We start from the raw sequence: 14,276 nt of genomic DNA, 5'->3' as shown, positions 1-14,276 counted from the left end.
AAAAATTGATCGCGTGATGACGTTTTGCCGAATGCAAACTCAAATAAAGAAGTGCCGTTTCATTGGCCTAAGAACGATAGTAGTGCGTCTTTTTGCTGCAAAAGTGATTTACAAGTTAAACTTTTACGCCTCGATGGAATAGCAAGTTCAGGAGTTCGTTAATATGCATTTATTTTCGAAAAATATTGAGCGCGAAACATATTTATTGAACAACTGTGAAAATAAACATTGCGTCATCAATCAGCTGTTTGTAAACAGACGTGGCGAAAATTTTTATCTTCAAAGTTGATAGACTGTTTTTGGTCGTTTTGTCGCAAAATTATGAAGATTAAAGACAAAATCGTTTGGTAACTCGGTTTTGGAATTATATTCTGAAAGTTTTGAGTTTCAATTTAAGTTGGAAACGTCGTTGCCGATGACCCTGTTTTACAGTTTGCTAAGAAGGTTTTGGGCCTTATTCGATTTTATTTACGAATTTACCGTGTACCTTATGTTGTGTTTGATTTCTAGAGGATTAATAATAAACGCAATCCAAAGATCTAAAGTGCAACGAGAGAATGATATCCAAAACATGTCTTCTACTCCAGCCCAAATTATGACATGATTGGGTTCTATTTTTCTTTTGCCTGTCACCTACCTCATATCACTGTCGGGCCAAGATGGAGCTTATGGGCTTGAAAGGCTGAGGCAGTTTTTCTTTCTAATCCAAGACTTTGAAACAACATTCAGCATCTCAATCACCTCATTACAGTTTTTTCATGTTTTTAAAAAACAGGGGGTTCAGTTTGGGGGTATGCGAATGTGCATTCATGTGTAACGACAGCTTTAAAAGCTCATATCTTGAAGAGCGCACTAGCTAGAAAGTTGAGTATTAGCTCAAATGAAAGCTCTTGTTGAGTACCTTACTTGTTCTTCATTTTGTGCTTGCCTTTTGTAATTTGTTTGAAGCAGGGTCATAATAAAAAACAGGTTCATTTTTCAGATATTTTTGTGATACTGCTTCTATTATCTGTATTTTATGTGCCCTATTTTGTGATTAAAAGTTGTTAAGATGCAAAAGTGTAGTGTAGGTGTCTCACTGGATACTGAATGCCACAAAAAGACATATCCAACACAAAAACAAGGTATTTTACCAATTGACTCTCTAACAGGTAAAGAGCGAGTTGCTGCTGATAAGGGTAATGAATGTTGTTTGGAGAACGCATGTATTTCCACAAGTACAATTACATTGGTCAGCACCCTTCCTTGCAGAAGAAGTGTTGTGATCCTTTTTAAGTCCACAGTAAACCAGTCAAAAATCGTAATATACGTCCTATCACTTGGGAATGTTACCAAACTTGTAAAAACAATTTAAACATTGTACCGGGAAAAAAGGTGTGTGCCAAATGCAGTACAAGACTTTTTTTTAATGTATATGCTACATGGTTTGGAGTAGCATACTCTTCTCCACTATAAAGCTCTTCGAATGAGACATGATACTGCTGGTTGAATTTTTGATGACAGAGAGCCCGGTATCAGTAAAAGCCTCAGTAGCAAGCAAAAATGTGTATGTATATAATAGTTTTTGACACAGTTAGACGATGGGGCTGTAGGTACATACCATGCATTGTAAGGCAGATTAATTTATTCATGGTAAAAATCATTAGTTGAGTGTTTCTTGGCACATGTAGGTTCTTCAACCAGTGTCCTCAAATATTTTAGAGGGTCCTTGGTGGATCTTTGACGAATAGTACCATAACACATTTTCTCGCTAAACATTTTTTGTTTGCTTTATCTACTACTCTTTGTATATGTTGCAGGTGGCTACATAATTTCAATTCGCTTTCCATGTGAGCTGTTGTCTTTGCTGGATGCAGGAGGTGGAAGGAATCATTGCAATAAACTCCTATAGGCTACAACATACAGTGCTTTTGCTGCATGTTTAGAAGTATCCACCAGCGTATGCACACAAAAATGTTGTCCTTGCAATTTCGAACAGCTATGCAAGGTAACTATACTGTAAATGACACCTACATGTTTTGTTTGTATTCTAATCCTTTATAGTGATTTTTGTTTTTGGATACCCTTTCGAACACTAGTTTTGTATGCATGGGCATATATATGCAAATTTAATGCTCGGGTGAGTTTGTGCAACTGCTCGGCCGAGCACCAAGCACCAAAATAAGCAGTTCTCGGTAGCAAGTACTCTGGTTCTGGCTCAGTGCGGCCATTCCCTAGTATTTACTTTGGTCTATAACAGGGATGGAGAACCTTTTCAGTTGAATGGGTCATACATGAGATTATAATTCGAAAAGAAAACAAAGTGGGTCACTTATTTTATTACATGTCAATGTCAATGAGAAGCTTGTTGCTGCATCTTCTCTGCAAGTCTTACAATCCTAGATAGTTTTCAGCTTAATACACGCAGCAGTCATATCCGAGCTAATACGATTCCTGGCACTTGATTTTACCAAATTCATGTGTGAAAACAAGGATTCGCATGAATATTTAAATTTGGGTCACTATAAAAACTACAAGTGGGTCACTGAAATTCACGTGACGGGTCACTTCGTGACTGGTCAGTGGTTCGCCATCCCTGGTCTATGAGGACATTAAAAAAGCAATGCTTTCAGTGGCGTATCCAAGGGGGGGGGGGGGGGTTTTGGGGGTCCGGACCCCCCCCTTTTCAAAAAGTCGTGCGTAAATTAAATAGGCCAAAATCGTTCCGTTTACCGCTGCGTGATAACAAGGTGTCGTTATCTCAAAGACGCGAGCCTTCAATGTCTTGTATTCGCTTGTTATCTAATCGCCAATTGTGACGTAACAAGGGTTTAATAAGGAGGTTTATGCGCTAACAATCGGAAAGTTACGTTCCGGCTAGGACGTTGGTAGCAGTTTCTTGCTAAGTGGTAACTGCACTAAGTGCAACATGTCAAACTGTTTTTGCATTTGAACAATGTAAAAGTGTTAAAAGCGTGTAATGTTGTGTTGCTTTGATCCGCCAAACACGTAATAGTTTGTCAAAAACATTAGATCGATGTAAATCGAGTTATGTTATTAGGGTAATTTGTTACTTGCCAGGCACAATTTATGCCTTCTGCAGTTACCACCTTTAGTGCATTCGTGACATTGCGCAACTTAACAGTAGGATTACCGCTTCAGCAAGAGATTTAGTTCTTTAGAAATTAGACCTTGTTTTTTACGCAACGATTTTGATTACCTGACAGTCACGCTTATTTTGCAGCTGCAGTTTGGCTGAGTAAGCTAGATAGCAGCGGCGAAATCAGAAAACTACAAAGCTTTGTTAAAATTACCTGTTCTTCCTGTCAATTAGATGGGTAGAGAAACCGCCAATTTAGGAAAAAGTGCTTTGCCGCATAACGCGTCGTTTTGAACGTCCTGTGACGTCATTAGGGATTTCCCCCAAAAAAATTGTTGGACCCCCCCTTTAAAAATTTCTGGATACGCCCCTGAATGCTTTTAGGTTTGAATATTTTTGCAAATGATCCATTACCATGATAGTGAGTTTTTTGTCATTATGAAATGTTTGAAACCAGGGTGATAGACTAGAATGGCATACATAATTTGTTGCTTGTAACTAAGTCACATTGCTAAGCTGTTTATGTTTGGCCTGGAAACCAATTTTCTTAGGCAAGTGTAGGCTGACCCTTGCCGCTAAATATTTTTGACCAGTATATGCTTGGTAAAGCCACATATACATTTTGAACTTTGATTTCATTTCTAAATGTCTTTTTGTATTTCCCCACACACACACGTTTATAAGTTATTTAGGTTTTTACGGTATTTTCAAGATTATCCACCAGAGCATTGATGGTTTAATGTGTCGGGTATGTGATTTTTTACAGCAAGTGTTTTGTGTTATGGCAAAGTACTGGAAGCCCGTCATAAAATCTACTTTACAAATTTACACTCTTTAAGCCATGTGTGCGTATAGTACTGGAATTGTGTCTTTCCGTTTTTCATTTTTGGTGTAATGTGTTGGTCTCAGAAGTTAACATTTGATAAGACATGTTACATTTAAATTCAAGCTGTTATTTTTATGTTTTGATTCAAACAGGCTAACTTATGTAGATAGAGAACCCTATGTTTTCTGCACCAATTGTTTAAGTTGTTTCTACTTTGTATTTATGGGTCCCCTTCCCTGAAGGGGACACACATTGATTTTACTCAAAATGTTTTTGTTTTTTTTCTTTTTTTTTCTTCTACCCAAAGTTTGTCCGACTCGTTTTTCCATCAAATCCTTGATGGATTTGGCTGAAATTTACACAGATGGTAGATGAAGTTATGTAGATGTGCATCCCATTTTGTTTTTGTTGATAACCCCAGTATTTACCCCGCTAGCCCCCTAAAATGGGTATTTTTTCCCCAAAGTTTGTCCGACTCGTTTTTCCATCAAATGTTTGATGGATTTGGCTGAAATTTACACAGATGGTAGATGTAGTTATGTAGATGTGCATACCACTTTGTTTTTGTTGATAACCCCCGTATTTACCCCGCTAGCCCCCTAAAATGGGTATTTTCCCCCGAAGTTTGTCCGACTTGTTTTTCTATCAAATGCTTGATGGATGTGGCTGAAACTTATACAGATGGTAGATATAGTTATGTAGATGTGCATACCACTTTGTTTTTGTTGATAACCCTAGTATTTACCCCGCTAGCCCCCTAAAAGGGGTGAATTTGTAAACAATGTCAGAATTGGCTAAAATTGGTATAGTTTGTATGCCATTTATAGGTGTCAATTGTTGTGTTCAACCCTGTAGCCCTAACATTTACCCCATAGGCCCCCAAAGTGTAAAACGTATTTGTATGTTACTGGGCACCACAAACAAAAGATTTCTGTGGCACAATAGTATTACAAGGGCAACCAGTTGTAAGTTACTCATTATTACAAGGGCAACCAGTTGTAAGTTACTCATTTGTGACTTTGTGGGTTGCTTGGTGGACGTTTTTGCGCCATTGCAGTTCGGGGGTTGTTTCCCTATGACGTAAGAAACATTAATGGTTGTTGCTCAAAACACCTCTAGTGGTCGAAATTTTTAACATTGGCGGTTTGGGCTGAAATTTTGCAGTACTATTGATTGAGTCATTGAGGTTTCCTATTTTTTTAGTTTGTGTGTCGGACCCCATTAGTTAACCTACTAGCCCCCTAAAATGGGTCAGTTTTTTTTTTAATTGTTATCTATTGAATTGCATTATTTTCAACTTTGCATGTGTGGGGACCCATGAGTTTTTGCCTGCAGAAACAACCAAGGTTATAATAGACGATGGCTAATATGGGACCCAATACAAAATAAGCATAGGAAATATATTTATGTTTTAAAATAGATCATAGTGTGTGTGCAAGGGCAATATGTGCTAAGCCACCCTTCTAGTTGTAGTCTAATTGCTGTATTTGTTCATGTGTGTCCTATTTCACAAACCTGCCTGCTTGAAAATATTTGACATTGCATCGCTTCAGACAGTAAGGTTGCTGAAATAGTTTTAATAGAAGGCGTGTTTTGTAGACGGCATGCTTTCAGTGAATGAAATGTCTTATTTTAGTCGATACTATTTTGTATGTTTTCGTTTGTGTTCAAAATTCTGTTGCATGTTTTTGGCGTGAATAAAGTTTTCTTCTAGATCGGTCAGTGTTGTTTTGCATTGTGTACAAGCGGTTGGCGACAGGAATGAAACACATGCGGTTGGCGACAGGAGTGGGAGTATCCAGCAGTATGTATTCAACATACTTCCTAATTCAATTTGTAGTCATCTTTATGCCTGGGCACTTTAGGGAATTCTGCATACAATTTAAACACTCTTTATCATAAATATGCATCAGTAATTTCATCGCTGGTTTCTAGGCTGCACCTATTTTGGCTTGTTTTTCCAAGCCACAGTAAATTTGGAATTTGGTTTTAAGTTGTTATTTTTGATTTGTTCTTTTGTAATCCTTAAGACTAAGTAGTTTTGTGTTTTTTATGACAACCAATCATTTGTTTTTAGTGTGTACGACCTTATGACGTTTAAGAGGATATCATTTATTTCGTCACACGACGGGGATATATTAAGCATGGATTATTCTCACTGTGGTTCGATGCTTGCAAGCGCGAGTAGAGATCGATGTGTTCACATGTTCACTGATGATTATATTCCGTCCAACACGATAGCTGATCATTCTGCTGCCGTGAAGTTTGCAAACCGAGATCATGAGGTAAACTGTCATGTAGGGAAGTTGAAACTAGTATAACTAGGTATTCTAGAATAGTTGTTTCAATTCTAGAATATCTAATCCAAGTCTTTTATAATTTTTTATTGTGATCTGGACAACAATGTTTCCCGAGGTAAACTGTCACTGGTGTGGCTATTTCGATCCAGTTGACATAAAATGTAAATTCAATGCACTAGTATCATTTACACAAACTACAATAAACTGCATTAAAACGCTGGAATTTAAATCATACAAGTTAACAAGGGTAAATTTGGAAAATGAAACACACACGTTTAAGTGATTTGCCTTTGAACCAAATATGTAACATTTGAAAATCTGACTTTTTTCCGAACCTTCCTTTGTACATTGCTTTTTACTTTGCCTAAGCGTTCTTAATTATACATATATATATATATATATCAGTCACAGTGAAACTGTCCAGTTTTCAGCTTCATTTGTTTTTGTACCACTTTTGTGATTTTTGTGTTTTAGTCTCATTATGTTGTTTAACAGAGAGCATAATTGTTTAATCTTGATGCTGACAATTCTTGGTCTAAATCAGATTTGTAATTGCAGTTTCGACTAATTAGCTGTGGAACAGACAAGTCTCTCTACTACTACAACTGACATCAGTTGAGAGCAACATTATGTTGAAAAACACTCGATGGCTGACATGCCATTGTTGAGTGAGTAAACAGTAAACACACAAAATTTAAAACCCAGCCATTCTAACTGTGGATTTTATTCATCGATGATTCAGTGCTTGTTGCGTGCAGCTGCAATTTAACCAAATATGACATCTTTGGTGCAAAACGCTTGTTGCAACCTCGTGTGTTGATAAAAACATCTATGTCCTCCCGTACACCACAGGTCAGTGTTGGTTTGCATTTGTTGAGAAAATTGAAAAGCAATTTGCAGTTATGCAGTATTAATAAGTATTTCCACTTAATTCAATCAAACATGTTTTATTCATGTCAAATGACTAAATGTGTGTCTAGCAAATTTACTCATGGTAGGAATTTCACAATACTGGCCTTTTACAAGTTTGCATTTTTTCTGCATCAGTTTTTAAATTGCTTTAATGTATTTGCAACTGTTTTTCCAATTAAAATTTTTAACAAGAATCTTTTGTTTGTCTCGCAGGAGATTGTGTTTGCATGATCAGCCGGCATTCAGAGGTAGCGGTTGCCCTCACTTTCGACCACAACTCTCACTTAATCTCAGCATCTGTCGACTGTTGCATATTTGTCTGGACAATCAGCCATCGGGTGGCAGAAGAGCTCAAACAAACCCAGAAAGGTGCCACCTCCATGCCTGGAAGTCCAGATTTGAATAAAACCTCGTATTTTGATACAAACGACGAATTCACACTGGAAATAATCGATGATTCTGTGCTTCCTGGTAATGTTGACATCCCGTTCAGTGATGAGTTTTACGATCCTTCAACTTTGACGTTTCACAACAATCCAGGTAATGTCTGTTGCTGCGGTTTTCAAATGATTTGTCCGTTAGTTGAGGTGTTTTTAGAGTTGCTTTGGTAATGATCCCAGAAAATATCCTGCATTAAGAAAGATATTATTTATGTTTTCTGAAATAATTTTATTTTATCACATATTTAAACTTATGATCTTTTTTTGTATCTTGATTTTTGTTCCTTGATTTAAACAGAATGACCACTGTTTTGCCTGGTTTGATATGTTACTATTATCATATTTATTGACATTCAGAATACACTTTTTTTATATTATGATTCCTTTATTGTTTTTCTTATTACACACATCAGTACAAACTTCATTATGCAAATTTAATTTTTAAAGAAGTGTCAACATTTTTATGCATTTTGCTGGTTTTTATTTATTTTGTTTGGCTTTTTAAGAACTTGCAATTGCTTTTTCAGATGCTGAGCAACAAAATACTGATGAGTCATTGCTGTCAAAGTGGGTGACTAAGCAGTTGTCCAACGATGAGTCAGGGTTATTAAGCAACAAACCTTTACCTGAACTGGGGAAATAGGAGATAAATTACACAATGAAAAGGTGGGATGTTGGGATTTAACTTTACAAATATGTGACAGACTGAAAACAAGTCATCCACCGTTTTATTAGACATATATATTTTACCTAAGTAATAGGCATTGTCAGTTTCTAAAAACAACTAAGTCACATTGCTAAGCTGTTTATGTTTGGCCTGGAAACCAATTTTCTTAGGCAAGTGTAGGCTGACCCTTGGGGCTAAATATTTTTGACCAGTATATGCTTGGCAAAGCCACATATACATTTTGAACTTTGATTTCATTTACAAATGACTTTTTGTATTCTTATTTCAGGCTTGCAAAGTAGCAGAAGGACACATACATACCAACATTTGAGTCATAGCTTGGATTTACTGATGGATTATTATGGGCCCCCTTCCCTGAAGGGGACACATATTAATTTTACTCAAAATGTTTGTGTGTTTTTTCTTGTTTTTTTCTTGTTTTTTTTTCTTCCCAAAGTTTGTCCGACTCGTTTTTCTATCAAATGTTTGATGGATTTGGCTGAAATTTACACAGATGGTAGATATAGTTATGTAGATGTGCATCCCACTTTGTTTTTGTTGATAACCCCAGTATTTACCCCGCTAGCCCCCTAAAATGAGTATTTTTTTCCCCGAAGTTTGTCCGACTCGTTTTTCCATCAAATGTTTGATGGATTTGGCTGAAATTTACACATATGGTAGATGTGCATCCCACTTTGTTTTTGTTGATAACCCCAGTATTTACCCCGCTAGCCCCCTAAAATGTCCCCCCCCCCCCCCCCCCGAAATTTGTCTGACTCGTTTTGCCATCAAATGCTTGATGGATGTGGCTGAAACTTATACAGATGGTAGATGTAGTTATGTAGATGTGCATCCCACTTTGTTTTTTGTTGATAACCCCAGTATTTACCCCGCTAGCCCCCTAAAATGGGTATTTTCCCCCAAAGTTTATCCGACTCGTTTTTCTATCAAATGTTTGATGGATTCGGCTGAAATTTACACAGATGGTAGATGTAGTTATGTAGATGTGCATCCCACTTTGTTTTTGTTGATAACCCCCGTATTTACCCCGCTAGCCCCCTAAAATGGGTATTTTCCCCCGAAGTTTGTCCGACTTGTTTTTCTATCAAATGCTTGATGGATGTGGCTGAAACTTATACAGATGGTAGATATAGTTATGTAGATGTGCATCCCACTTTGTTTGTCCGGATGACCCTAGTATTTACCCCCTAAAAGGGGTGAGTTTGTAAACAATGTCAGAATTGGCTAAAATTTGGATAGCTTGTAAAGTATGCCAATTATCGTTATTGCGCCATTGCAGTTCGGGGGTTGTTAACAGCCCTTTGACGTCAGAAAGATTAACGGTTGTTGCTCAAAACACCTCTAGTGGTTGAAATTTTAAACGTTGGAAGATTGGACTGAAATTTTGCAGTACTATTGATTGAGTCTTTGTGGTTTCCTACTTTTAAGTTTGTGTGTGTTGAACCTCCATTAGTTATCCTACTAGCCCCCTAAAATGAGTTTTTTAATTTAAATAGTTTTTACTCCATATAGCATATTTAAATATGCACAGTACCAATCACTGTGTTTGTCTTCACAATACCAAACTTACTCATTGTTATCTATTGAAATGCATTATCTATAAATTTGCATGTGTGGGGACCCATGAGTTTTTGCTTGCAGAAACAACCAAGGTTATAAAAGACGATGGCTAATATGGGACCCAATACAAAATAAGCATAGGAAATATATTTATGTTTTAAAATAGATTATAGTGTATGTGCAAGGGCAATATGTGCTAGAAGCCACCCTTCTAGTTTTCTTTGTCCCCCCTCCCCCCCACACACACTTTTATACGGTATTTTCAATATTATCCACCAGAGCATTGATGGTTTAATGTGTCGGGTATGCAAGTTTTTACAGCAAGTGTTTTGTGTTATGGCAAAGTACTGGAACCCCTGGTTTTGGCACCTTTTTCTTCACTTTAGGTTTTTAAAGCTGTTTAATTGAAGCCCGTCATAAAATATACTTTACAAATTTACACTCTTTAAGCCAGTGGTTCTCAACCTTTTAAGTTTGCGGACCGCTAAAGTTTCAAAAATAATTTTGCGGACCGGTGGACTTTCAAAATCAACCCAAAATGTCATCACGACAAAAATATGCAGATCAAAAAAGTATGAAAAATTCAATTAACTGGGAAGTTTACTGCTGTCTGTTTGATATCATGCGTGTTAAACGCGGTTCTAATGAAGTTTCTGCAAGGCGAAGTAGAGCGTTGACTTCCACACGATTTCTCTGCCTTCAACATCTTGCATTTTGCAAATGAGATATAAAATTGTAATATATTTGGCGGACCGGCCGAAACGTTGACGCAGACCAGTGCCGGTAATAATTTAATAATTGCAATATTTTGATGTTATTTGTAGGAATTTTGTGGAAATCGTAATGACCGCGGTGTTAAAAAGTTAGCTAAAACATTACTGACCTCAATATTGTCACCGATTCAAATCATATTTCAATGGACAATCTCAGTGACAATTCACCGGTGGTTTCCCTGTTACGAGAATACTCTGATCGCTTGGTTGATATCGTCCATACCCAGGTTGATGGTGGAAAAATATTGTCGCGCGACACTGTGTGATGTCACAAAAGGAGTTTGCACAAACACTTTCCTGTGATAGGACGATTCCAAATAATTGCAAATTCTGTTTTGTTACATACTGAATTCTAAAACTTTAGTTTGTTATTAGTTGGGAAAATCGCTTGAGTTATTCACAAGAAGTGTTGGTAAATTCAACTTAGTATTGACCAAAATCAATTTCGACAAAATGTGTCTGGGGAAAAAATTGAACCCTGTCTAAAAGTTTCACATTTTGAAATATTAACACTAATGGTGATGACATTTAAACTTGCAACAATCTCAAATAGTTAAAACTAGTTAATTTATCACTGTGGTATGCAATAAATTGGGAATTAAGAATTGACTTGAACCAAGCTACATCCATCTACCTCGTGATAATATCATTGCTGTGAAGTTATTTCGTTCAATTTGTTTCTCTGTAATTATGAATTCTATATTTTTGTTGTTTGAAAACTTTATTTATGCAATTTTTTTTTCAGTCCTTGTTATTTATTCCAACTTGCAGCATTTTTCTTCAGTGGCGGTGAACAAAGCACAGTTGTTGTTTGCATATTTTTGTTTACATTTTTTCCTACTACTGATTTATTTGTAAAAGAAGAAATTTTCTTGAACCCGGGTTTATGTCAAATCCAAAATATCAAAACAACACTACTTAGAAAAGTCAAAATTATTAAAGGAAAAGTTACTTTTGTTGCCAAATAAAATATTTACACACATCTCATCCAGTCAACTTATAAAGTGCTCCGTCTAGTGTCGGTATGTTTCCTTTTCAAGATTTTGCCATATTAATAAATCTGGCTTTTCTGCCTCCCAGTGCCTTCGTGTATAAGTTCATAAAATTATTTCGCAGTTTGATGCAGTGTTGTGTTAAAGCGGGTTTTAAACAAGCTTTGTGCAGTCACCCATAACCAACTCAGCTACAAGATATTTTCTCGTGTATTTCAAAACATCAACACGCTTGAATGTACGAAGCTCGCTTGCAAACCCGCTTCATGCTGACCATGTATAAGTAACATGTTTCGTTTTTCGTGCAACCGGTTTTGGGAGACTTAATAAATTTCCATCCACTGTTTCTACATAACCTACTTCGTCTTTGCAGACGTGTTTGTGTTGTTCATGGTGAAATGTTGCAAATGTATTTGACACTTTGTTTCCGAGCTGAGTAGTTGATTTCGCAAAAAGGTTGTAAACAAGAAGACGCAGTTTCAAATGACATAACAATGCGAACGATAGTTAGGCAGCCAGTTGAAACTGTTGTTGCTTTTATATTTAGTTGAAAACGCAGCTAGTTGAAAACGCAGCTGGTTGAAAACGACGAGATTGTTCATGCAAATTGCTGCTAGTGACAATGTTCCGTGGATCTATGTAGTCTCTCTCCTTATCAGTGGGTCACCTGTGTAAAGGTGTTTCTCTACACTTTGAGCCAAGGTGTGAAGATTTGGTGAAGGTGACGTAGTAACTGAAAATTAAATGTTTAATGCTTTGTTCGAGGGCTTCTTAACAAAATGAGGTCGCGGGCCAAAGTTTCTCATGTATTCTATTCCTGTGTTCCCTGTCCAGCAAATTGGATTTAACCTAATAACGGTTTTAAGTCGATTTTTTTCCGATGGAACACAACAAGAACGACCTGAATATATTGATGCGGTGTCTGACTGTTACATGTTTATTTTAATCAAGTCCGTCCTAATTATGTTTATGTGACATCACCTGACACAAGTCAGTGTTTGATTATGTTGTCACTTCTTTCCACTGTTTGTAAACCAAGAGTTGTTTCGTCCCTGAGGAGGTGAATGCTCGGTAAAAACGCGCGGTAAAGTGATTAAGTAATCGTTGCCCGAAAACTCCACAGGCAGAAAGATTGGGACTACAGGTGTTTGAAGGATCTTTTTCCGAGGCGATGATTGGTCGGTCAAAACACGTGACATTAAGCAGGCAATTTGCGCGCAGAATTGGGGACTCCAAAGCTGACTTGCAGGGGCGCTGAGGTTGATATAAAAGTCAAACAGCTGATTTGCTGCGTTAAAAGCACGTGTTGCTGGAAGCGGATGGAGGAAGCCAAGCTATACAGGTTCGTCGTTGTTGCTGGATTTTGTTGTTATAAAAACACGGTTTAAAGTTTAGGGACCAACCCAGAACCTTGGTTTACTATTTTTATTTACTTTACTTCACTTCACTTTTATTCTTTTTATTTCTATTGTATTTTTTTTCGCCGCACTATACAATATAGAGGGTTTGGCCAGACTCTCTATATTGTTTTTGCGGATTTTACCAAACAAGGTTCTGGGTTTTTACGCGCATAAACTATTTGTTTGTTTGTATCGCGATAAAATCAAAATATTTAGTAATAAGTTTTATTTTGTTTTCACGCATGTGACACAACCATTGATGATGTCATCTAATGGGAATTGCAACATGATCCAATGGAACCGAAGCACCAGTGAGAACCAGAACGCGGTCACTATTCGATGACGTCACACGTCGGAGCAGTACGACTTCAAAACCCGTATGACACTCGCCATGTTTGTTGCACGATGTGTGTATAAGCATCGTTGATTTGTCTGCAGCGGAGTGGAGACGACGGGATAACGAAGCGACGATGATCGGATCCATGGAGCGGTTGGATTCTGAAAGTAAGATGACTCGGCAAACCAGCGACACAACAATATCATGATAGGAACGAGGTAACTGTTATTAGTTGTTTAAATAACTTTTTAGCAACTACCGAAGGTTATATCACTTTATATCACAGTTAAACATTTTATTAATGTGTTTTAAGCATTGTTGATTTGTCTTCAGCTGAGTGGAGACGACGGGATAAGAAGCGACGATGATCGGATCCATGGAGCGGTTGGATTCCTGAAAGTAAGATGACTGGACAAACCAGCGACACAACAAAATTATTAAGGGAACGAGGTAACTGTTTAAATGATAATAAATAGTTTGAATAACGTTTTAGCAACCAACTCTTAAGTTAAAAGTACTTTGTATCGCAGTTTTAAACATTTTATTGATGTGTTTTAAGTATTGTTGATTTGTCTGCAACTGTTTAAATGAATGTTTAATAATCCCACGCTTTATATAAATTTTATTCCATTCATATTTTGTGAAATGTGTTTGTAAATTCTTATACACAAAGGCATCTTGGTGGTAGTAGCAAATATTCTTAGCAAACAACAACAAATAGTTTATTTCTTAACAGGAATCCAACCTCCTTCTCTGCGATACCACCAAACTCCACCTCTCCATCGAACAAGCAACTTTCCTCCTGATAAGTTTTGTTAGAAGTCTGTCGTGTGATTCACCCAGGTCGTCCAACCAAATCATAATAACTACATATTTAATTTTACTAACTCCGTCAATAGATTTGTAATCAATTAATAATTTATTTTCTTGCATTTCCCGTAACTGGGTTTTGCTTTTTTATATTTGGAC

General features: G+C 37.0%; 1 protein-coding gene across 2 annotated transcripts; it reads left to right on the top strand.

Annotated features, from left to right (window-relative positions):
• Positions 1-7,344: 7,344 nt before the first annotated feature.
• On the top strand, positions 7,345-13,214 carry LOC145204055 (uncharacterized). 2 transcript variants are annotated; one of them, XM_080076471.1, is made up of 3 exons: positions 7,345-7,657; positions 8,085-8,223; positions 10,630-13,214. In XM_080076471.1, the coding sequence occupies exons 1-2, from the start codon at positions 7,345-7,347 to the stop codon at positions 8,198-8,200; spliced, it is 429 nt and encodes a 142-aa protein (XP_079932597.1). In that variant the 3' UTR covers positions 8,201-8,223; positions 10,630-13,214. The 2 variants fall into 2 exon arrangements, with proteins under 2 accessions (XP_079932597.1, XP_079932598.1); XM_080076472.1 differs by lacking the exon at positions 10,630-13,214 and adding an exon at positions 8,514-8,973.
• The last annotated feature ends 1,062 nt before the right edge of the window (positions 13,215-14,276 follow it).

The sequence above is a fragment of the Phallusia mammillata genome, chromosome 8 (genome assembly GCF_965637545.1).
Source record: "Phallusia mammillata chromosome 8, kaPhaMamm4.hap1.1, whole genome shotgun sequence".
Classification (NCBI taxonomy): Eukaryota; Metazoa; Chordata; class Ascidiacea; order Phlebobranchia; family Ascidiidae; genus Phallusia; species Phallusia mammillata.
This window is presented reverse-complemented; position numbering and strand designations above follow the sequence as displayed.